The sequence below is a fragment of the Carassius auratus genome, chromosome 7, assembly GCF_003368295.1.
Source record: "Carassius auratus strain Wakin chromosome 7, ASM336829v1, whole genome shotgun sequence".
Taxonomy (NCBI): Eukaryota; Metazoa; Chordata; class Actinopteri; order Cypriniformes; family Cyprinidae; genus Carassius; species Carassius auratus.
The window spans coordinates 4937007-4961778 of NC_039249.1; the positions used below are offsets into that span (position 1 = coordinate 4937007).

Below are 24772 nucleotides of genomic sequence, written 5' to 3' on the forward strand. Positions count from 1 at the left end.
ATTCTTTATTTCAAATCGAAAAGACAAGTGCATGATTATCTCTTCACATCCCAGTTTCAGGTGAAGGGTTTTCCAGGGAGTGTTCCCCACAGTTGTAACATCACGTGTCAACAAAACCTGACTGCTTTTGTCTCTAAATCTGCTTGCAGCTTATCCATTTGTCCCGGTTAAACCTGTTGTTCATAAGAAAGCCCCACCTGACAGCACTGAAAGCAATCAAGCCAAAACCGAAAAAGGAAAAAGCTTCGAGTCTGAGTCAGAGATGTAAGATCTGTACGTCTCGTCAAAGATATGCAGGCTTAATTAAACCTTTACCAACATTGATCTCTCTCCTTGTCTATTGATGTAAACTGAGTATTAGTAAGTCTTCTATATGCAACACAAACTCAGTTTACACATTTTAGCATAATAGAAAACTAATGTATGCAGAAACATCAAAAACGATTCAGGAGACCATTTTAAGAAGTAAAAAAAAATAAAACAATAATAATTAAATCGAAAGAACACAACACATCAACATGAAGCCTACTCTAAAAAAGTAAATGTTTATGGAAATGAGTTTTGAAAATTGTAGAAAATTAGCAACTCTTTTTAAAGTTTGAAAATACAACTTCCAAAAGATTACTTTTCAATTAATAAAAAAAATGCATGATTTAATGCATGTGTTCCCAAACTCATGAAGAGACTTCAAAAATTGTTTTTCCTCAGTAGCCTACTGTTTCCTTGTTTTTCAGTGCAAAGTTTATTCATATAGCACATTTCATACACAATTAAAACTGCTTTGCATATAAAAAGGAATTAAAATAATCATACAAAAAAATAATCACAACAATAAAACAAAGAATGTAAAATGATTTTAAAAAGAATTAAAATGGCAAAAATTATTATACACATAACACAGTGCAAATGTCTCAAGATTCTTAAATCAAGATGCATTTCCTTGACAAGCAAATTTTTGTGAAATTGATCAAATTAAGTAGGGTTCATGACTACAACAATAACATCTGCCATACCTCACAGACAGATATTTTTCTTGTTTTAAACTCACTTAACTCTGTTCAGTTTTTCAAAACACTTCTAATTAATACTATTTAAGACCTGCAGAAACCATACAAAAATATAGCAGCTGTGGTGACTTCACAGATTACATTTCTGTGAACGAATTACTGCTAAATCGTATGTTTGGCGAAACCGCTACCTCAGCCGGATGGAAGTCGCCAGTGCAGTTCACGCATCCCCTGTGTTTTAGGAACAAGGCCAACATTACATCAGTATAACTGCTGAGATGTCTCTGCTAATGTAATTTAACACAATAATGTGTCAACAGGATGCACCCACTTCAGATTCATATAAAATGTTCTCCATTTGATCCCTACGCTATTCTTTATCAGTCACGAGGGACACTGCGTGTGGACTGGATTCTTCACACTCCATGTAAAGAGTTAATAAACACACGGAGGACAGCATTTTTTATTCCAAACGTCATACAGAAGGGCGTGATACTCGAGATAAAAAATCTCACGTTGCTGGAAATAAACAAGCACAAAATAATGAGCACACAGCCATCATAAACATAATATTGTTATCAGATTAATCCCCACTTATCACGTTCACGCGCGCTCTCCAGAGGCACAGTGTTGCCTCCTTCGCCCTCGTCTTGCTTTCTGCTCGCAATCTCCCCAGAAGAATCCGTGAGGGGACAGACGGGTGCGCAACAGCGGGGTCTGAACGGTGTGATACCGCGCGCGAGCGGAGAGAACCAGCAATCAGCGGAGCGAGGCAGAATAACGATCCCGAGCCCAGAGGAGAAACCCGCAGCGATGAATAAATAAACAGGGCGGTTGTAAAACCCCGCTCGGATCGGCCAGTCGTGACCACGGGAGACTACGCATGTAAAATCGTTTCACGTCAGTTAAAGCCAGCGCATGAGAAGACCTCCAGCCGCACAGTCGCTCTCAGAATGCGGGCGTGAGAAGAAGAAACATAGGCTACTACGAAGGGGGAATTAAAGTGCAACGGCGGGCGAGTGAACGTCTTGAGTGCCAGAGGGGGTGTGTGCGTCTGCAGGACACCAGCATGTCGAACCGAAAGCACCGGGACAACCAGGAGATATGCGCCCGCAAGGTCCGAGAGCTCGCGCAGACGGGAGTGAACAAGCACTGCTTCGAGTGCAGTCAGCCCGGGGTGACTTACATCGACATCACCGTGGGCTGCTTCGTGTGCACGTCATGCTCCGGAATGCTGTGAGTGATCATGCATGTGATTATTACAGCCTAGTGATTAAGTCGAGATGATTGTGTTTTGTTTACGCTGTTCTTCAGCACACTCTGGAAAATATACGTGGCTACAACGCAGCGCTGTCCGCGCGCGCGAGTTTGAGGGAGCTCTAGTTGTGTTTACATTCAAGACAGTCGGTAATTACTACGTTACTTTGTCGTTTTCAGGCGTGTCTCAGTCTTGCTTGCGTTACGTATCATTCCCTCACGGTTTCAGGTTTGGCATCCATATGTTTTCTGCATGTCCGCAAAGGAATGGTGTGATACCACTGCAGTTTCTACACGATTTCAGTATGCAACTGCACTCACGAACACCGGAGAGGAAAAAAAGCAGGTTCACGGTTCCTTCACGGTTTTGTAATTTGTTGCTGTAAGAGGTTCTTTCGGTTTACTATCACGTTCACGGTCCTTTCACGCCCTGCACCGTTTATCTCACACGTTTCTACTGTTTGTGTTCAAATCAGTGCAAACCCAGTTTTGTGATTAAGCACGCAGTTTGTTTCTGTTTCAGGAGAGGGCTCAACCCACCCCACAGAGTCAAGTCTATTTCCATGACAACCTTCTCCCAACAGGAAGTGGAGTTTTTGCAAAATCATGGCAATGAGGTGAGTGACAGATCTACTAACTACATGCTTAAAGATGCTGTGCGAGTTTCTGAACGGGAGACAGCTACTACCAGTTGCCTTTTATTTTTGAGTCAATGTAAGATTAAATCAGTCTCTTTCTTTCATTTTCATTACAATTAAAATATATATATATTTTTTAATTATTATGATAGGAGAGTAGCTATATGAGACAGGAAGTGAAGTGGGAGGGAGAGGAAACTGTCCAAGGTTATTAAATGATTCATATAATTGATTAATATATTAAATTATTAATATAATAAAATGTAAATAAACAAAATGCCTGATAAAACAACAATAACACATTGTTGCTAGTTAATATATGTTGAGTTAATAATCAAAATATGTTTATTAATATTTTTAATTGTATATCATATACCATATGTGACCATGGACCACAAAACCATTCGTAAGTGTAAAATGTTTTTTTTAATTTAAGATATATACGTAATAGGAAAGCTGAATAAATGAGCTTTCCGTTGATGTATAGGACAATATTTGTCCGAGATACAGCTATTTGAAAATATGGATTCAAAATATTGAGTCTTTTTTAAGGTTTTACAAATGAATTCTTAGCAATGCATATTACTAATCAAAAATTAAGTTTTGATATATTTTCAGTAGGACATTTACAAAATATCTTAATGACTTTTGGCATAATTTTTCTTATATTTTTGGATATTGCTACAAATATACCCCAGGGACTTAAGACTGGTTTTGCGCTCCAGGGTCACACATATAATATAATTAAACATAAATTTTCATAATTATAGATAACTGCTTGAAAAAAACCCTGTCAGAATCAGAATATATGGTTACTTTTGAATAGACATCAATGGGGAAAGATACTTTTTGCCATCATAATGGTAAAAATTCCTGACCCCTGGATTAAACAGTAAACCCAAACCTCAAAATAAACACAGCACTGAACTGCTACCTTGCAAAGGAAAAACCAGTGGACCACTCCTTTAAGGAAAAACTCAACACTGACTAACATTAAAAGGGAACCTACATATGCACATATAAAGATAATATAGTGCTGGAACTTAATAACAATAGCCACAAAAACTAAAAAAAAAGAAAATCAGTATAAAAAAAACAAAAACAAGCGAATATAGAACATATTTATTTTTGTAGGCATATGTTATGTCTCATATCAACAACCTCATAAGTGTCATACTCTAAATTCTATGAATAGAAAACACCACACGTGTGAGGGACAGACTTTCACACTTTATTTTCGGCTGTATTTCTTAAGTGGATGTGTGTCAAAGTGCATATGTAAAACTTCCTAGTCCATCCTCAGAAATGAAAGACTGAAAACATTTGCTGTCTTCAATAATATAAACTACTAAAGCAGGCTAACTCAGTAGTGCATTGAGCAAATGTTAGATAGCTTGACACTAAGAGCCTCTGTTAAGTTTTGTATTAAATCATCTGTGTTTAAATGGTGTGTGGGCACAGCTTAATATACTGTATAGAGATTTTAGTACATAATATACTGTGGTCTTCCCATGAGCATGTGAGCTAATCTACATGGGGGGAATGGGTACAAGTACAGACACTTATCTTTCACTCCCCAACTGACATACACATACTCACATTCACTCCCACGATTGGCACCACAGGATTTTTGCACATTGCAGTTAAAGCCAACTTCAGAGGGTGGGCGCCGTTGCTTGTATAACACTGGCAAAAAAATTCATCTGACTCATTCCTCCTCTTACTGTCAGTAAAGCACTTTGAGTATGAGAAGGAACAGACAGGCACAGCAAATATCAATGCTAGTGTTGACACTGAAGCTCATTATAAATAAAAACCACATGGCTTAATCGTTACTAATCCATAATCAAATCACAAAGCATAACTGAGACTGATAAATTGCATCTAAGCTTATGCATTGCTAAAAATGTGTGCATTTGGACTCTTTTTTTTGTCATTTATGTCTCTGAGCATCTTGGTCAAAGTCTAATTTTTTTAAGTACCTCAGAAACATATTGGAGCGGAGAGTTTCCTTCTAATGCAACAAACAGTAGTAGTTTGACATGTTTATATTAACTATTAATGTTCAGTAATAATAAAGCTTTTAAGTTAATTGCAAACATAACCACAAAGATGCAATATGCTTACTAAGTAGTGCTGCACAGTTTCAATTTTACATTAAAATGCTAGCAAACATCTCCTCTGAAGTCTTCAAGGAGGTACTCTGTGCTATATGACGATTAGCCTGTAACAGGCTGTATGTACTTTGTTAATGAGGCTTTAAAAGGAGATTAATGTATTTGATTTATGGGGTCGTTAGGTTGGAAGGAGAACCTGGCTCTGCATATTTGACCCCAAAACAGACGGCTGTTTTGATGCACGTGACACACGGAAGCTTAAAGAGTTCTTGCAGGACAAATATGAGAGAAAGAAATGGTGAGTGAGAAAAAGTGTGTTTCAATGTGGATCGAACAGAATGATCTACGCGTGTCCTAGAACATGCAGCTTGTTCTCCCTGCAGTTTCTATAGATAAAAAAGTCAAAGAATGCGATACTAAGAAGTGTCTGTTTTCCCAGGCATTATTCTAAGAGTAAGATCCGCAGGGATGTCAATGAGTCACCGTGGGCTCCAGGGGTTCAGGCTGTTCCAGCTCCACACGGCCCTGCTCAGAATCAGCCTCCGCCTGGACATCCTCTGAACCCCGCGGCCCGGCCCACCCGCACACTGGTGAGAAAAACACCAGGAAAGCTCAGGAATTCAAAATAAAATAAAAAAGTGATTCGTCATAGACATTAACAGTGAGAAGTAGCTCCGGCTACAATGTTCTTCCGCAAGACATCATGTTTTAGACTGCAGCTTCAAATGAATCTAATCAAATGTAAGAGAAATTTACATAAATTTATTTTACAAAGAAAATGGAGTAAAACATTTTAGTGTCAGTAGATTGTCAATTTGACTTTAATGAATTGGATCTAATAATGAACTAATATGAGCACATTTCTGATGTGTTGCTTGCTTTGGATGGAGCTGTCTAATAAGCTTTCATCTCTGATCTGAAAACCAGCCCCAAAATGTGTCACGCCGAGGGTGCTGATCTGATTTTTAATACTGTGTGTGTGTGTGTGATGTGTGTGTGTGTGTATTCCCACAGTCCCAGTCCCAGTTGTCAATATGGGACAGAGCTCCTGCTGTCTCCCCAGCTGATAGCCGTACTGAGGTGTTCACTGCCAGGCCAACTCGCTCACAGAGCTTCAGAGATCATCCCATTAAAGGTGCCGCCTTCAAACTCTCTTCTCTACCCATCTGCTCTTCTTTCCTTTATTCAATCTGTTTTTCTTCCTCTTTTCCGGTCTTCTCTCCCTCCTCCTTCTGTCTTGTCTACCTCCCTCCTCTCCTGATTATTAACACAGATGTACTGTACTTTGAGTCATCATTAGACTTTGATTTATTCTTTTAAATCTTTATTTAAATGTTTTCATGTCTGTTCCTCGCTCTCTATTTCAGACACATTGTTAAGTGGTGTGGAGAGACAGAGGCCAGGAACAGTTTCTTCTGGAATGGGACACCAGAATCATCCCTCCTCCTTTCCAGCCCTACCACGTCCTTCAGGTACAAACACACACACACACACACACACACACACACACACACACACACACACACACGGACTGTGTCTATAACATAAAATAAATTTTTGTAAGTATGTTATAGGGTCCAAAAAGACCACATTGAAAATCTGAGGCTTCTTTTTATGTAGACCTATGTAGACCTCAAAAATTATTTGAAATGTTATGATTTGAAATTCAAAGTAATTTTATAATAATATATTGAGTATAATTCAGATTAGAAAGTAATTTTTACAATTCTGCTTTATTTATAAACCACTAATCAACGGTAAGCAAATTGGTGACTTTCAAGTAAATGAAATTCATGTACATTTTAAAGTTAGACTTTTTTTAATTAAAAAAATGATAAAACATTTTATATTAAATTGCAAATAAGCACTTTAATCAAATAATAGATTGCAATGTATATTTTCATTTCTGTAGTGTTTAAAAACCCAGTGTCCCTCAAGTCTTTCTTCATTACTGAACCATAACAGTTGCATGAAATCTCATCTTCCTTTCCTTATCCTTTATTTCACAGCAAGTAGCACTTTCAAAAACAGCTTTACTTTAGGTAAGTCGCTTAAACGATATATGTGAGTATGAGTGTTTGTGCAATGCAGACACTAGACAGCTATACCTCAGACCATCTGGCTGCAGTGCTGAGTGAGCCAGCCATGACAAGCAATAAGAAAATGCATTCATTAATGTGCAAATATAATGTCTGTGCATATATGAACGTATCATAGAGAAAGAAACAGAAAGAGGCAGAGAAAAAGCTTGACGCTATGCAGAATTGTTCCACCACGGAATAATATTGTTAACAAGAAACCAGTGGAAAGACTGTGGTTTAGATCAAGATCAAATGACCAAGCTAGTCTTAGTGTAAGATAAATACATTCAGAAAGTCAGCAGTTTGTGGCCACAGTATTATATAACCCAGTACAGTGAAAACAAGCTACAAAAACTAAAAAGCTTTTTAAAAAAACACCTTAACTCATCACCCAGTTCAGCCCAGTTTCAAAAATGTGTCTCACTGCAGTGGCCTCAGATTTGTGCTTTAACTTATATTTATATTTCATTTAAACTTCATTTCAGTTAATGTAAATGAAATCCATTTTTAATTGCTGTCTGCCAAAGCATTTAGAGCGCAATAACTGATAGCCTTTCTGATTGGTTCAGGTCGCACTCTGTCAACTGGGGGTGGAGCTCCATTTAGAGCCTTCCCTAAATCGCTGAGTTTGGATTTTGGGGGTCTAAGCCACGCCCACAACACTATAAGTACTGCTGCTCCGCCCCCTGTCACTCAGGATAAGTATTCAGCCTTATCACAGCTTCATAAAGTGTTCTCAGACAACACACCTGTCACAGGTAAGAAAGAATGTTCTGGGTATTATCTGTTTTTTTATATACATATAACATTATTAAACCAATCCATAAAATAATTCCAAACAAAATCTCAGTATATCAAATCTTTGACCGTCCTTTCTACAATTTTGTAGCCATTACAACAGCTCCCTCTGATGGACCCCCTCAGTATAGCACCCTCTTTAGTAACCGACTATCCTCCAGTTCAACCCCTGCAAGGTACAACAACCCACATCACATTTGTTAATGGCTAATGGCTTTTCTGTGAACTAGTGTATTGTCTTTTTCTCAGTTTCCCTCAGTCAGTCTATTTCTCTCTCTTTTTTAGCTCCCCAGGTGTTCCAGAGGCCACTTCTGGATCTCAAACGTTTGCAAGTGAGCAAATTCAGAGTAGTAGTTTATCTAGATAGCCCACCCAGAACAGATTGTGATGTACAGTGGGCATCGCCTTTGGGTTTTCAACTTTAACTTAGTCTTAATCTAAAGCAGTTATTTTTGAGTAAGCGAGTAATAATAGTAGAGTTTTTCTAAACAGTGTGACATGCAGCATTTGGATGATCTTACAGCATGACCTCAAAAAATCTCTGAGATGGAAACATCTGCAAATTCACTATAATTAAGTCAAAACAGGGATTGAATCCAAAGTACAATTTGTGCTAATGAGAGACAAGTAACCAGACTTTTTCCCCTCTCTGATTCAGATTTCCCAAACCCCTTTAATTCTACAGCCAGTTGCGCCCAGCCAGTTCTGTCTCCCAGTAACCCCTTCAAAAGCACAGCCTCAGGTAAGAAATCTGCACCCGTGTTCGCTTTATATTTTGACTTTTAGAAAACAAAAAGACTGCAATTCAGCAGCACGATGCAGTTTTTGAAGTTTGATGTTATCAGCACTTTTGGAAAGATAGGATCAATTTTTATCTTTAAGATATCAAATAAAGTATGTTTATGAGGTTAGAAACTGACCATAAAGAAATGCATTCAATCCCAATAGGTTCTTGACCGCAGATTTTCCAAACCTTCATTTTACCAGTGGCATATGTGCACATTTCTCAGTCTGTGCAGCCAAGGGTCAGCATTAATCTGATTGTGGGACACAAGCCCATGGTTATGTCTTGTGAAGGATACATTTTTACAGTGCTATAAACCTGACAGAGTGTACTTGGCTTAAAAGGAACTTAATCCATAAAGCAATGAATAACTGATAACTGGATATGCTGGTGTTCCCATGCGGAACTACTTCTAATAAATCACATAAATTGCTTACTCCCACAAATGCTGTAAACCTAGTGGTAGATCTCAAAGCCAACAAAAACAGGGATGTCACCTAGTGAAATTCCAATGCATGTGAGTGGTCTGTTGGATTTACTGTTGGCTGAATTTTGAGTGTGAGAGGAAATAATACACTTAGTTTTTAGCAGTCAGCACGTTTATCTTGAATTCCTGAACACTGAGTTCAAACATGCATCACAACGTAAAATACAACACTGCTTATATATTGTCTGACTACGTGTTTGCTGATCTACACACATACATATAGACATAAATATGACCGATAGATAGATATATTTATGTTTGTGGTATTTAACTGCAATGTTAAAGACCTCATGTCTTTCTGATCGACAGATGTTGTCTCCTTTCCTGCACCCACCACACAAAGTGCTTTTTCACACCAACAGTCTAGTAACCAAGAAGCAAACGGTAAGTGTAGCAAGCTTAAGTCTTTAAATCTGCTTAATTGCAGTGAAACCCGTGTCCTCAAAGTAGTCCGTTAATCAATTAAAAGAATCATTCAGGAGTTAGTGCTTTAGGAAAGACACTGCAGAGTGAAAACTCTAGTAGACCGCTAGAGACCATTTTGTTGACCTGAACTGAAATGTGTGCTATTTTTATCCTGTTGGCTTGTTTGTTTTTAGGTTTCAACTCATTTCCTCCCCCGGACTCTGTCCCTAAAGTCCCACGACCAATGTCTGTCAACCCTTTTACTGTAAGCATGATCTTTTTATGCTAAGAGTCAATAGACGGAGTGTAGTAAATCACCCTGTGCCTATATATTTTACATATACATCAATTACAGGCCATAGTTTCAACTGAATGACAGACTATGTGCCTCATACAGACAATGTGCCACCTAAGATGTTGATGAATTTTAGCATTACATCAATTCCTTAATAATCACCCTCTGCAGTGAATGGGTGCCGTCAAAATAAGAGTGTAAACAGCCAATAAAAACATCACGGTAATCAACCTTTCCATCGATTATCTTTAAAATGTTGCTTTTGGCTAAAACACGAGTCCTCTAATATCCTTTCTTTAATTAAAAAGTTTTCTCGCTAGGATCAGGAGAAAAAAATATGCAAAGATCAAGCGCTGTTTACAAGCAAATAAACAGTCCAAACAAATATGTCAGTGGATGTTGATAAGAGGAAAGCGGGGGTGGACATTTTTCAGTGGAGAAAGCGTTATGGATTATGGACACGTTTTCTGGTCAAAAGCGATGGTTTAGTGATTAAAATTTTAATGATGGACAGACACACAATTTTTCAGTTCATAAGATGGTAATTGATGGACTGGAGTGGTGTGGTGTGGATTACTTGTGGATTATTGTGATGTTTTTATCAGCTGTCTGGACTGTCATTCTGACGGCACCCATTCACTGCAGAGGATCCATTGGTGAGCAAGTGATGTAATACTAAACTTCTCCAAATCTTTTTCAAAGAAGAAATCAACTCATTCACATGTTCATCTTTTCAGCTAATTTTCATTCTTGAGTGAACTATTCCATTAAAGGGGTCATTTGATGCGATTAAAATTTTTCCTCTTTCTCTGGAGTGTTACAAAAGAATTAGTGTAGGCTTGTTTGTCATTTCTCCAGTCACAAACAGGTAAAAAGAGAGTAAAAGTCATTATAATCAGTAGCTATGTCTCCACTGGATGCAACTAATGCCTTGTTTGTAATGGGTTTTATTGTTTTGTCTTTTATTGCTGGGACACACGGCACCACAGTATGGTGAGGGGCTTAAGATTTCCGTCACACGCTTGAGGCATTCAGCCAATCACAACACACTAGATAGCTGGCCAATCACAGCACACCTCGCTTTTCAGAATGATGAGCTTTGTCAAAATCAATGCGTTTCAGAAAGGCAGGGCATAGAGGAGCAACAATAATGTACATTATGTGAAAAATAATGTGTTTTTTTAACCTTAATCATCATTAACACATTGCATTACACCAAATACACAAAATAATGTTCTTTTTAGCAACATTATATGACCCCTTTAATTATTAGCATTTTATCAATTTACGAATCAATCCCCTTCAGTTTCTTCACAAAACCTTGTTTGGGAAACCCTGGCGTCATGTGGTGTTTAATGCACTCCATGTTGTTGATAACAAAGCATTCAGTACATTTTCATTCTCATTGTATTTTTATATTAATGTAGTACAAGACTATCTTGATCAATCAATGTGATGCAATGTAACAAATTAATAGAGAATTATTTATCATGCACTTATATTCAGTAATGGATTACAGTTTGTAAGTAATCTACCCAGCACTAGTCTTTTTATTTGTACAAGCACACAACATTTGTTAGTACGTGTGTGTGAAGGTTTAAGAGTGTTTCTATGACTTCTCTTAGGGGAATGTTTACCCGAGTAGAGGAGCATCACTGAACCCTTTCATCTGAAGCACCCCGGCCGTGGAGAAAGAAGAGAGCGAGTGGAGCTTGTTTACTTTGCCATACCTACAGAAAACCACCAACACTTCTGTGTGTGTCTTCATGTGTGTGTGTGTGTGTTAGCAGATATTGTCCATGTAACTATTTGTACACACTTTGTTGTGTGTGAGCGAGTGTGTGTGTTTGTATGTGCCCTTTTGTACCAGATGCTATAAATTAAGCTTTGTGAGTGTGTGCGCATGTGTGTGTTTGTGTGTACATTATGTGTGGATTTTGCCTAATATCAGAGGAATTTTTCTGATAATAGGAGAACTTCAGTTGAAAGGTGCTTATGAGAGCCGTTAACACTCACAAACACACACACAAGCTGCTGCTTTGACCTTTCCAGAACTTCTTTTGCCAGTATCACCCTAACCTGAGTGCCCACGTACTTCCCTCAATCACTGAGGTCGACACATTACAGTAAAATATTAGCTTCAGATCATCTCAGTAATGCATTTCTCCTCAGTGCTGATTTGGTTTAAATGATTCAGAGGCATGTGAAAAAGACGGCATAAACAAAACAGGCATTTCCTTCACTTTTCTGTCTGTTTATGTATGCCGGGCTTGTTTCTATTTATTTTGACGTCGAGTATTTGTGTGTGCATTGTCAAACTGCATGCGCTTCTCAAGCTGAGCAGGAAGCTGCTGAATGTACTACTTATGAGGGAAAAAAAGTTTCTTGTATGGACCAAAAATTGTCTATATAGAAATATAGAATGTCTTTTTATCGAGTTGTATCCATGCATAAAGCTATCCATAACTGTTGTGTCAATGTGTATTGTCTGTGTGATGCAAATCAAACGGAATTTGCTGCTTTTGGAATTTCATGCAATATCTTTTTATGACAGCATCATTTATATTTTTCTGTGAAGATCATTATTGCATTTCGAATGTATTTGCACTCTATGGTCATTAGGGCTTTCAACTGAAAATTAAAATGAATAGTATAAATTTCACCTCTCACCTGACCTAGTCTCATGTTTATGACTGATAGAGAGTTATAATTGAAATAGCTGGACATGTCAAGCAATGTCCTGCAGTGCTATACTTAATCTAAAACTTTTTTATATCTATCTATTCATATATGTACTTCTAAATAATACTTTGGTGAACCAGTGCATCTTCTAAAAATGCACACATCGCTATATACATTTATATATTTAATTTTTATCCTAAAATTCCTGTTCACGTTGTCAAATACCCAGCTGCAATGAACCAATTAATTCACTAGATGTCGCAAGTAATCAATTTGAATTCGACTAAATACGTTTCCAAAGTATTTAATCAAAACTTTTACGCATTTATTTATTTTTAAAAATATTTTTATAATGTACACCTGCATTACTGACTTATTCATACTGTACAGCCAAAACATTTTTTTCTCCTTGCGTAAAACCTAAAATGTTTGGCATCTGAATATATTAAAGGATGATACAACAGTTTTAGCTCTGCCTTATTTTGAAGTCTTTTGCCCATTGTTTTCCTCCTACTGTCACTCATATAGCCTATTTATCTGCAGTAAATTAAGAGATTTATGACGACAAGGGTAAGAATTAACATTTATTGCTTCAAACTAACAAACGTGTATTTTATGTAACTAGTAGCCTATATTAAATCGCAATAGTAATTATTCATTGGAAAAGGGAAATAAGTACTTATTCGTTGGTAGGCCTACTACTACTTATTATTTTGATTTTAAAATCCCTATAGAATTAAAAGGCAAACGAAATCTGTAAATTGGTGCAAACTTTGTTTTTCGAAAAATGAGACGCAAATAAATAAATACTATTAGGCACTGAATATATTAAATAAAACGGATACTAGTGTCTAAACAGAAAAAGATACCCATTATCGAATACTATTAATACTAGTAGCCTACTACTAACAATAATAGATAGACTACTAGATCTTTAAAAAATAAAAAAAAAACAATTAGGCAAAATATTGGCAACGAAAGGGATGATCTAACCTTTTAAAAAAAGTGACATTTGTTTAAGGCAGTGTTGAGTCAGGACAGACCAGAGGCGAATGAAATCCGATTCTGAACCGCAACCTCGTGCTCTGCAGCTTTAGCTCTCTCTCTCTCTCTCTCTCTCTCTCTCTCTCTCTCTCTCTCTCTCTCACACACACACACACACACACACACACACAGGACTGATGAGTGACAGAGCTTCACAGTAGCAGTGAACGCTGCGCTGGAGAGGAGGGGTCACGGGGAGCTGTCTACTGTAAACTACCGTAATGAGATTATTCAACTTCTGAAGCTTCTTCTCAATAGTAGTTGCGCTGTTTCTCGCGCGCCGCAGCGCATGTGCTCGCGTGCGCTCACCCGTTCTGCTCGACTCCAGCCAGGAAAAGCGCAACGTTTAATGACATTATTTTGGGAAAGGAACTGCTTGTTGGAACCTCTCTCGCCCTTTGCGCATATGACTTTTCTGAAGCAGCAGAGGTGGACGGAGGTTACATCTGTTGTCGTTTAGTAGCCTTCTTCTAAGGGTTGAACTACTTTTTTTTTTTTCAACGTGCTTGAGTAAAACAGACACCATGGAGAACCACAGCGACTCGCAGAGCAGCACAGAAGACGTCCGTAAAAGCGGGTATCTCCGCAAGCAGAAGTCCATGCACCGGCGGTACTTCGTGCTGAGGACGGCTTCGGAGCGCGGTCCGGCCCGACTCGAGTACTACGAGAGTGAGAAGAAATTTAGAGGTAAAGCGCCAGTGCCTAAAAAGGCTTTGGCGCTGGAGACGTGCTTCAACATCAACAAACGGGCCGACTCGAAGAATAAACACATGATAGTGCTGTACACGCGGGCTGAGAGTTTCGTGGTGGCGGCGGAGAACGAGACGGACCAGGAGGAATGGTACCAGGCGATGGTGGAACTTCAGTGCAAGAGTAAGTTTGGGAAATAAAGCATCAAGCAGTTGCAAAAGAGTGGTCAACTTAGGTGTTAACGTGGCGAGCTTCGTTTAATTGCATCTTGCATGTCATTCCATCTAGTATTTAATGTGATGAATTTGCAATAGCATGTAAAATGAATAGTTAATCAAAGCACATCCAGATACTTTGTCATTGCATTCGTAGCTTGTGCTGACTCTGGGTCTTCAGCTGCTGGTGGTGTTGAAACAACAGTGTTTTTCTTCCTCTCCAGTAAAGTAGATGGCCCCCAAGTTGGGCAAAGGGGCCTCTTTTGCTGTTGAAGAAGGGAACGACTGTTACTTAAGTTCAAATTGCTCCTTATCCACACTGCCACACATTGTGTTATCTTCAGTCAGGGAAATTAATATCTTTCTTCTTTTTTTATATATATGTATGTCTGTTAAATAACATTTAGTATAGCCTAGTGTTTAGGACAGATGCGCGAATTATTCTGATTTAGCTGAATTTTTCTAATTATCTGTTGAGGTTCATCTCACCAAACCAAATTGGTTGTTGATTCTCCTAGTGAAGTTAATTAAATGTCGAGTTGATTTAAACAAAAACAGTTTTGTGATATATATATATATACCCTGTTGAAAACAAAAAACAATAGAAACCATTACATAATTTGTAATGGTTTTACTGTTATAATGGGAATTGTATTGGTTTTAATGGAAACTGTAATGGACCTATTGGTCTCTACTTGGTCGCCTTTTATTGCTGGCTTGTTAAAACCACTAATTCCTAATGGAACATGTCCCAAAACACACTACAGGGGAAAAATGGTTAAAAATTGATGGATTGCAATATTTGTAATTGCATTTGTATTGGAATCCATTCAATTTTCTGTGTTTTTTTCAGCAGGGTAATGTATAATAAATTCTAAATAATGCTATCAGTTCATGAAAAGTGGTGATTGCTGCATTACATTTATGGTTGATTTGTTCACGTTGCATCAGATTTCTTTTTATACGCAATTTGCAGCGCTGAGCATTACAGCCAATCACACAGGTTTCTGTTGAGCTTATGAATGCAGTGGCCAATCAGAGACACTTTGATTCGTCTCTGCAGAGAACGCTGGAGTTGTTCAGTCAGTGCTTGAGCTCACTGTCATCATAAGACAACAAGGGCAGAAAAGATGTAAGTAAAACATTCGTTCTGCAGTGTAGACAGCTTCTGTGATTATAATGGGAGTGTGTTTGCAAAAACTACTCAGAAGTTTTCTAATCTAAAAAATGCAACAAACAAATTCATAAACGGTTCTTAGCTTGTTTTCTGCTGCTAGAATATGCCATGCTCTTCCCCTAAAAATAATTAAAGCGGCCCCCTTTAACTAAATGACAACATCATAGTTCTCCCCATACCACCTGGTTACAGTACAGTCAAAATAACTAACACAAACACACAAAAGAAACACACAAACCTGCATACTTTACCAGGTTTCTTTGTTGCCGTTTGATGCTGCAAAGCTTTCTTTATTAATTTATTTTGGCCCCTCCATGCCTATACAACTTATACTCTATTGATGCTTCATAAAATCTGCTAATTAAATCACTCAGACAGTTTCTCATCATATTGTGCATTTCAAAAGATTTTGGATATTATATAACCCCAGACTCCTCTTAGAATAAACTGTAGTGGCGAAAGCCAGGTACACTTGCAAAGAGTAAACAGACGAAAAGGGCAGTGACCGTGACTCCTACAGCAATTACACAGCCCCGCATGTTCCTTGGCTCCGGGAGATACAACTAACATATCCAACATGTGACGCATCTCTCGCAAACCAATATCAGGAGTCCAATGTGCTATTTCTGCTTTACACAATGATTGATTCATGAAAGCACCAACCATATGTCATAGCATATTACATGCACATAGAAACATATGCAGATTCTGAAAAGGTACTGTTTGCAACCAGAAAGTTAAATTTCATATATTTACTCTGAATACAAAGCAAAGCCTCTTTGAATTTACATGCATATAGGCAGGATGTGTGTGTGTGTGTGTGTGTGTGTATTAAGGCACTTTGTGGTGGAGGGTAAAGGAGGTGACACTTTAACAAGATGTGAGACTTAGTCTAGAAATGACCCTCCAGTTGTCATCCATAAACCCCCTAACTGGATAACAAGCTGAACACACCAGTCTGCTGATCGGCTGGTTAAACATTTTGACATCTGTCTTACCTCCATAGTCGCTTTCTGCTGAGCTCAACCTGTTGACGGGCTGGACAACTGTGAGATGACCTGTGGGAATGTTGTGCATTTTCACTTTTACACGTCTTAATGCGTTTACTCCCTGTTCGTATTCTTTACAAGCACTACTAGATGATGATTGAGAATCTGTCCAACAGCAATCTGCCCCCCGCTGTTCAAATTACGCTGGGGATGAAATTTCAGTTGCCGCTTTTATCCGCTTTGATTCTATCATCCGCTATTCATCGAGTCTGTGGTTTGACCTATTCCTTTAAACATATTTTTTTACACTGATCTTTTTCATGCATTCTTTCATTCATTCTCTTGCATGCATCAGTTATCAGCACATCGGCATAACCTCTCTTAACCACTAAGCGCTAGATATTGCAATTATTAGATTTTATAAGGCTTTTAAAATATAGATCCGTGTTTTGATGTTTACATACAGCTGAGATTTAACTGGTAATTGTAACCTTGGATATTTACAGAAAAGCACAATAATTTGCACCCTGAACAACCGTTGCATTGTGGCTAGGGAGTTAAAGTGATGCAAACAGTTGAATATTTTCCCTTTGACTAAGTTTTTGGACCTGCAGCTGTCTATTTTGTCTGTGTATTTCCGACTAACCACTTACTGAACACAGAGACCACAGTCATTAAAAGCATCAACAGTGGAAAGTTTTGAAAACTGTACAGAACAATGCTGGACAATCTGGTCTAGGGGCTGAACCTAATACTTAATAAAACATTAAAGCACATGTACACGCAGACAAAGCTAAATAGAGTCAATGTTAACTATTTTTCCACATAAAGGAAGTGTTTATCAGATGGGCCAAAAAAAATTACAATAAAACATGCATTGCACTTTAAAGGTTTGGGGTTCAAAAAAGAAATCTTAAGCAGCGCAGCTGTTTTCAGTAATAGTAGGAAATGGTTATTAAGCATCAGATGAGCATATCAGAATGATTTCTGAAGGATCATGTGACACTGAAGACTGGAGTAATTGCTGCTCTTTCAGGTTTTCCATTACAGGAATAAATTGCATTTAAAAAAAAAAAGCAAAAGCATACCGACCTCACAACATTTGAACGGTAATGTATGCTTTACGTGAAAAAGAGGGTCCTGGGAAACTCACCTGCATTCCTGATGTTGTATGGATTTCTGATGCCAAATTCATTTGAACAAATAGCAAGCAGACTCGGCTCTGTGAGCAGATATCCCATGTTCTGTATTTGTACAGCTGCAAACAAGAGGAAGAAATTAGGTTGGAGGAACCGGTTTTCTCACCATTGGCACAGCTGGACACATATGGGCATTACTTGCAGGTGATACACACTGCACAATACATTTGTAAAATCAAACTAATCTTTTTTTTTAACTTTGCATAGCACTTCACTACATTCCCATTTGTTTGTGTACTAGTCGATGTGTATTTGTACAGTATGTGGCTGTGATACCAGTCTATCTCATGGCTGATGCTCAAAGGTTAAACTTCCCTAAGCCTCACTCATCTCCTTAATGTGCTGGTAATTATTGTCTCTGTCAGCTTTTGGACGCACACACACACACACACACACACACACACACACACACACACACAGCCAACAGCACTGAAAGCATGTTCTATTTTAACTGCTAAATCTGATGTAATGAAGCAGATCACAGAGTTGCTTACAACTGTTTGACCCCACGTACCTCGTATTACAACTTAGCCTGTCCTTAAGTGCTGTTTAAACACGACCAGAGAAATGTAAGCCTGTGACAAAAATATCCATTAGGCTCCTCGGTGCACATAAAGCAATTCACAGGACTAGCCCAGCAACATCTTGTTTCTGATTGTATTATTAAGTTGCATTGAATACAAAGTCTGCAAAATAAATACACTGTATTAAAGGAACACATTTATACATATTTTAAAAACCATATTTATGTGAATGTACATTAAATGCATGAAATACATGTTTCACAGGTCATTTCAGAATAAACAAATATACGAAAAAAGAAAAAAAAGTTGTTTTTGAATAATTCTTCGAATGTTTATGTATGCTGCGTTTGTCAGAATGTGTTAATCACAGTAGAGATGCTAACCACACGCAGCTCTATGCAACATTAGCAGTCTGTCATGCTGATTCATGGTAAACATTTCAAATCAACGATACATAAGCCTAATAAGTACGGAGCATTGAATGCAAATTAGCGCAGAGGTTAATATGTCAGCCTGTTTGCTCACATTATACACACATATTTTGAGCCAAAGACTTCGTTTTATTGCTTCCTAATTGAATTAGCTGTGTTGTGAAAAGGATGTCTATTGTTTTCTTTCATGGTTGATTTTTGAGAATTGTGAGCTAGAAGGTCGTTGGGTTCACGTGTTCAGTTCTAGAGCAATATTTCTTAAATATACAATTCTAGACTGAGCCTAAAGAGATTGGATGAAGACATGGCAGCAATAGTACTATGGTGGCAATCACTCAGCCACTGAAGCACCACTTAGACTCGAAAGATTTCTTGGAAATAATTGTAGCTGTCATTGCTAAACAAAGCTGTGCTTTCGTGGAAATCTGTGTCTTGTTTTTATGGCTTGTTTTGAGTAAAAATGGCTTGTTTAAAGGCTTTTTATCTCTAAGTGAGCTAGACACGGTTCACAGTGTACCGAACAGGAGAGTGGCACCATCGTAGACGTCATGTACAGTCCACACCGCCTCTGACCATGACCAATTTTGTCCGCACCACTTTATGAAACCTCTCTCAGCAGAAATGTATCTAATGCCAATTTAATTGATTATTTGTAATGTTTTGCTGAATGGCCTTATCAGTCGCTCTCAAACACAGAAAGGAACTTGCAGTGCTAAGATCACAAAACTTAATGAAAAGTCCTGTGATTTACAGCTGAAATTCAGTTTTATTGAAATAAAGAGTTTAATTAGGGTGGATAAGGACACAATGCTAAATGTACGGTATAAATTTAGTTTCAAATTTAAATGTTATATAATGATCTTTACAGATATGTAAAACTGCTGGTGTTAATATGTATCATAATACATAATAATGCACTACAAAAGGCCTGCTTTTTTATTTTGTTGGATATGTGTAATATTAGTTCCTCTTTTATTTGTTCACCTGGAGCTTTAATGAAGGGAACAGACATTGGTGAGGGAAGAGGAAGAGCATGTGTGCGGAGTAAACAAGAGCTACCATTAATGTCGCTTGTTTAAGAGTTACTTAAAATCTGTTTAAATTCGACACATTATATACACAAACACGAGCCCGTTTGCTTATTATCTTACTCGTGCCCGAGGGATACTGCGACGCTGCTACCGAGAGTTACACAAGCTCTCAATATTTGTTAATTCTCTCACCTGTAATTAACTAATGAATGACTCTTCCTTTCGCTTGTTACATCTTTCATCGCTCCAACTTTGGTTTGGCAGAGCGAAAACCAGTAATATGCTTCCATATGGCACTGAAACCGAAAACCACACGCAGATCTGGAAACTTCATGATAATGCTGACCAGCAAAGGGTTCATCAGGGTTAACATGATGACAGTGCCAGCATTTGTGTGTTTTTGTGTGTGTGCAGTGATAACAGAAAACACATGTGTGAAAGGAGCTTAAAAAGATAGTGTGTTTGTGTAGGAGACACTTGTGCATTTCTTGTGGAAAACCTAGATAAACTATTTTAAAGGTGGCTGTATCAAGCTGTGTGTGAAGCTGACAAACTGTTGAGTCTTCTCAGTTTGATCAAGATCACTCAGTCTTTAGGAAGACAATTGGTTCAGAATAATAAATACACTTTCTCATCATTATTGCCACTAGCAGCATGATCACAGCAAATGTCTTTTTTATATATATATATTGTCTTATGTAATATATAATTATATATTTATGATGTGTAAATATGTGAAGGAGTAGTTCACCCAAAAATAAAAATGTGATGAACATGTACTTTCCCTCTGGCCATCCCAGATATAGATGGATTTGTTTCTTACATCACTTGCTCACCAATGGATTCTTTGCAGTGAATAGGTGCCGTCAGACAAGAGTCCGAACAGATAAAAACATCACATGACTCCAGTCTGGTTAACATCTTCTAAATTGAAAAAAAAAAAAATAATGGTTCAATATTAAGGTGTTTTTCATTTCAAACTGTTGCTTCTGATTAAAATCCTCTTACTACAATATTGCTTTCTCCAGGAAAAAGTTGTCTCCTCTGAATCACGAGCACTATTCACAAACAAAAACAGTTGCACACAAATATTGGACAATCACAAGGCATTAAGTGATGAACTGGAGTGGTTTGGACTATTTATGGATTATAGTGATGCTTTTATCAGCTGTTTGGTCCCTCATTCTGACGGCACCCATTCACTGTATAGAGGATCTGTTGGTGAATAAGTGATGTAAAGCTAAATTTCTCCAAATCTGTTCTGTTAAAGAAACACATCTACTGTACATCTCGGATGGCTTGAGGGTGAGTACATGTTCAGTAAACATTTGATTTTTGGGTGAACCATTGCCTTAATATTTACATTGTGTTTATATGTAATTGCTTACAATTTGAACCTCATGTGTGTTTCTGCAACAGAACTGCATAGCATTGTCTATTTAGTGCTCTTGTAAAGCTATAAAGACTAATAATTGATGTTGTTGCATCTGCTGTGACCCACTGAATAAACTTTGTGTTTTTGATTAATGTAAGACTGGCAAATAATAAACAAAATACGTATGGAATTACTGGTTTGAATAGATGTTAGCTCTGTTTAGTGTTTTTGTGAATGGTAAATAGTTTTGCATGAAGTTACTAGTATTCCCTTTGGTGAGTGTTGCGTAATATTGGTAGAACAAAATGTTCTCAAGAGTTGAGCCACCATCTCACCATCAACACCCCGGGAACTAAAACATTTTGTGATTTGTGTCAAATTGTGAGCGTTGTCTACATACAGAATGCATATTGAAGTAACTTAAAACCACAACAGCTGCTTGAACTCACACACTTAAGCTTGTTTGAGTTAGCATGCATTTATATATCTTTAGTATCTTAAAGTGTTTCACGACCAAAACTGTAACTTAGATGTCACCTTGAAATTCTTTAGAGTTTATGTGTGAATACTTGTGTTTGCTGAGGGAAAAGGCATAGGGGGAGTCTTGAGACAGACGGGGACACTTGGCTTTGAGTGGCTCTCATACACACAGCTGTTTCTCTACTCTGCTGCATTCTGCTTATCTTTCAGAGCACCAGGAGAAAGAAAGATCTAGACTGAACTTTGGCCCTAAAAAGAGCAATTAGCCCTTATTTTAAAACCCTTATGTGCTCACATGCACACAAATCTCAGTTTAATTGCTCTTTTGTTGAAGCCATTGTTCGCATTACTGGCTGTCACACCTGTTTTAAACAGTTAGCAGTTAAAAATAAAAGGTTGCAACGAGTGTATCCATAGTCAAAACTATACTTTTATTTGCATAGCATAATGTATTCAAGTTGATGCAGTCATAATTAATAATACATTTCACTTGACTAAAACCAGTTCATTTAGATTTTTAGATCAAATGTAAATTTTTCGGATTTTACGTTTATTTATTTACAGACAGCTGCAATTTGTGCTGCGTCTACGCTTCAAAACAGCGCTTATGTAACAGTGCCTGTTCCCCTCAAATCCCCCGATCTCCCCCCATCCCGTCCCTCTGCTGGTGTAAGGTAACACGCATACCGCCAGCACGGCTCTGCTGTCCTCCTCCTCCTCCTCCAAAACGCTGAGTGAGTATGATGACGGCAGACTTAAGCTCAAAGAGAGCCACAACATTGGATCAAATGTGGTTTATGGTTCCAAACGAATCAAGATTAGATTTTTTTTTTAACTAATAACATATGATTAGATCTGTTTGTGGCCTCTAGCTGATTTGAAGGTCATTTTGTTGGTTTGGTTTGTGCCGTACACTGTGCCACAGATGCAGTGACCTTGCCAGTCTTCACCGCATTGTTATTTGTGACCTACTTTCCTAATGTTTGTGTGTGTGCTGAACAGTTATCAGTGTGTCAGTATCCATTCGGCCTGTTTGTCTATATCTAGACACCTGAAAGCAGATAGGTAATGTTTATTAAGCAAGAAAGGACCTTACAGCCCCAATAAACATAGACAATAACAGGCATGAAAGTGTGTCATATTTTATATGTGTTAGTGAATAAAATTACAGCATTTATATTTATATATGTGTGTGTGTGTGTGTGTATATACAGTATCATTCAAAATTTGGGGTCATAGTTAATGAAGATTGGACCTTAAAATAAAGTTTGGCCAAAAACGCCTTCAAACTTTTGAATGGTTATTTGTGTATGTGTGTGTGCATGTGGGTATGTGAGAAATACTGTCATAGCAGGAGAGATAGACCAGAACAGGAGAATAGTTCATCTGATCAAATTTAATGGCCGTATTTAATCTGATCTAGAGCTAAGGTAGATGACCATCATGCAAAATCGGAGGGAAACCAAGGGCAGTGCAATTAGATTAAAATGAAGAAAGAATATTTGCTTTTTCTCTCTTTGTGTAAGAGCAAGGGTGAGTGTGTGTGAGGTTTACAGGTCCACTGAATATTTAGCTACTGTAAGCTTTGTTGGTCTGTTTGACCATTGTTACCTATTTATAAAATAATTTACTTCATTCAAATAAAATGTCCATCCAAATTTATCGAATGAAAAAAGCAGTGTTTTCAAAGCACCACGGTCCCATTGGGTTTATACTCCTTACAAGCCCAGCATACAAATGACTTATAGTTATCTCTGCGTGTTAAGCTGAATTAACCTGAAGCATTTTAACATTTAAGACACATTAAACGTAAAAGCTATTTTTGGTCTTTCCATAAACACACGCTGACACAATTGTGTTTGTTCTCATGAAAGCTTTAGTAAAATGTTGATTTATGTATGAGCCTGCTGTTGTATTTTTTGAAAACATCACGCTACAGTTTAGCAAGGCCCTCGTAATTGTAGATGTTCTGTGAAATGCTGTTCTCACGAGATCAGCAGCCAGTTGCTGCACAGAGTGATGCGTGCATTTCCCTCCCATTCTGGCGCAGGATGCACAGTTGCTCGAAGTAGCTGTTAAAATGTTGATCGTGTTCAGATATGATTTATTTATCACAATATCAAAGAGAGGGATTTGATCAAAACAGAATGTTGTGTTGAGGGGTGAAGTTTTAGCATGGTCTTATGTCAAAAAAAGCCATGCATTTTAAGAAGAGTCATTAAAAAGTCGAGTGTGGCTTTGTCTATGACTCATCTAATGCAGGCTTCCAGCCTTCCTTAAGTTGACACAAGCATTCAGGGGGGCCCACATCACAAAATCACACACATGCAGTGGGGGAAACCACCTTTGAAATGAAGCTGCTCATTCTGAAGTTTAAGTGAAAGAGCGGAAAAAATAATACACGCAATTTTGTGACCACAACAGAAATATTCTGGAAAGGGCAATGGATATGTTGGTCAGACCGCAAAGGAGGGTCTCCCTTCTTCCGCGTGCTTGGTGTGCTTTTTGTGCATATGGTTGTAATTCTCTCATTTGTGTTGGAAACATTGTGATTCTCAGATTCACAGCAAGAGACTGGGAATAATGATGTACACATACTCCAGAGCATTTTCTAACATGCTCTTATTTGCCAGGACACTAACAATCTGACTATGTTTAGTTTCATAAACATAAATATGAATTATATAATACTGGTAGAGTATTTTACATACGATGGTGGGGTGTGGATACAGTTGGTACTATTATCCTAACTAAGCAGGATTTAGGCAAATACTAGAGCGTAATGATTTCGGCAAGCAGTTTTGGGGGGCAGGCAAGCTGTGGCAGATCAGGAAAAGCCTTTGAATTTGAAACAGACTTAAAGAACGAGTTTCTGCAGAATTATGAACATCTTGTGTGTTTTCATAGAACTGTTGGTTGTAGTAATTTGCCAGCTCTTGTACTAATAGAGAGTGAGAGAAAGAGAGCCTTTATTAACAGTGAACACTTGGTCAATCTGTCGACTGATTTGCACGCTGTAACATTTTGTTATTACACATTTTGTCATTAACCACGTGCTTCATGCCT

General features: G+C 37.9%; 2 protein-coding genes across 6 annotated transcripts in view; both read left to right on the forward strand.

Moving 5' to 3' along the window:
• Positions 1-886: 886 nt before the first annotated feature.
• LOC113105613 (arf-GAP domain and FG repeat-containing protein 2-like) lies at positions 887-12531 on the forward strand. Of its 4 annotated transcripts, XM_026266782.1 has the most exons (15): positions 2165-2243; positions 2322-2414; positions 2788-2881; positions 5202-5317; positions 5459-5609; positions 6034-6154; positions 6387-6491; positions 7029-7061; positions 7670-7858; positions 7990-8074; positions 8184-8230; positions 8557-8640; positions 9479-9553; positions 9769-9839; positions 11495-12531. In XM_026266782.1, the coding sequence occupies exons 3-15, from the start codon at positions 2828-2830 to the stop codon at positions 11540-11542; spliced, it is 1179 nt and encodes a 392-aa protein (XP_026122567.1). In that variant the 5' UTR covers positions 2165-2243; positions 2322-2414; positions 2788-2827; the 3' UTR covers positions 11543-12531. The 4 variants fall into 4 exon arrangements, with proteins under 4 accessions (XP_026122566.1, XP_026122564.1, XP_026122567.1 ...); XM_026266779.1 differs by lacking the exon at positions 2322-2414 and having other exon boundaries at positions 889-2243; XM_026266780.1 differs by lacking the exons at positions 2165-2243; positions 2322-2414 and adding an exon at positions 2438-2646.
• Positions 12532-13720: 1189 nt separating this feature from the next.
• LOC113105614 (insulin receptor substrate 1-B-like) overlaps positions 13721-24772 on the forward strand; it is a 42134-nt gene continuing 31082 nt past the window's right edge. For both annotated transcript variants that reach the window (XM_026266783.1, XM_026266784.1), the window contains exon 1: positions 13721-14468. In XM_026266783.1, coding sequence (XP_026122568.1) covers positions 14120-14468 — 349 coding nt within the window. In that variant the 5' untranslated portion in view covers positions 13721-14119. The remainder of the gene's footprint in view (positions 14469-24772) is intronic.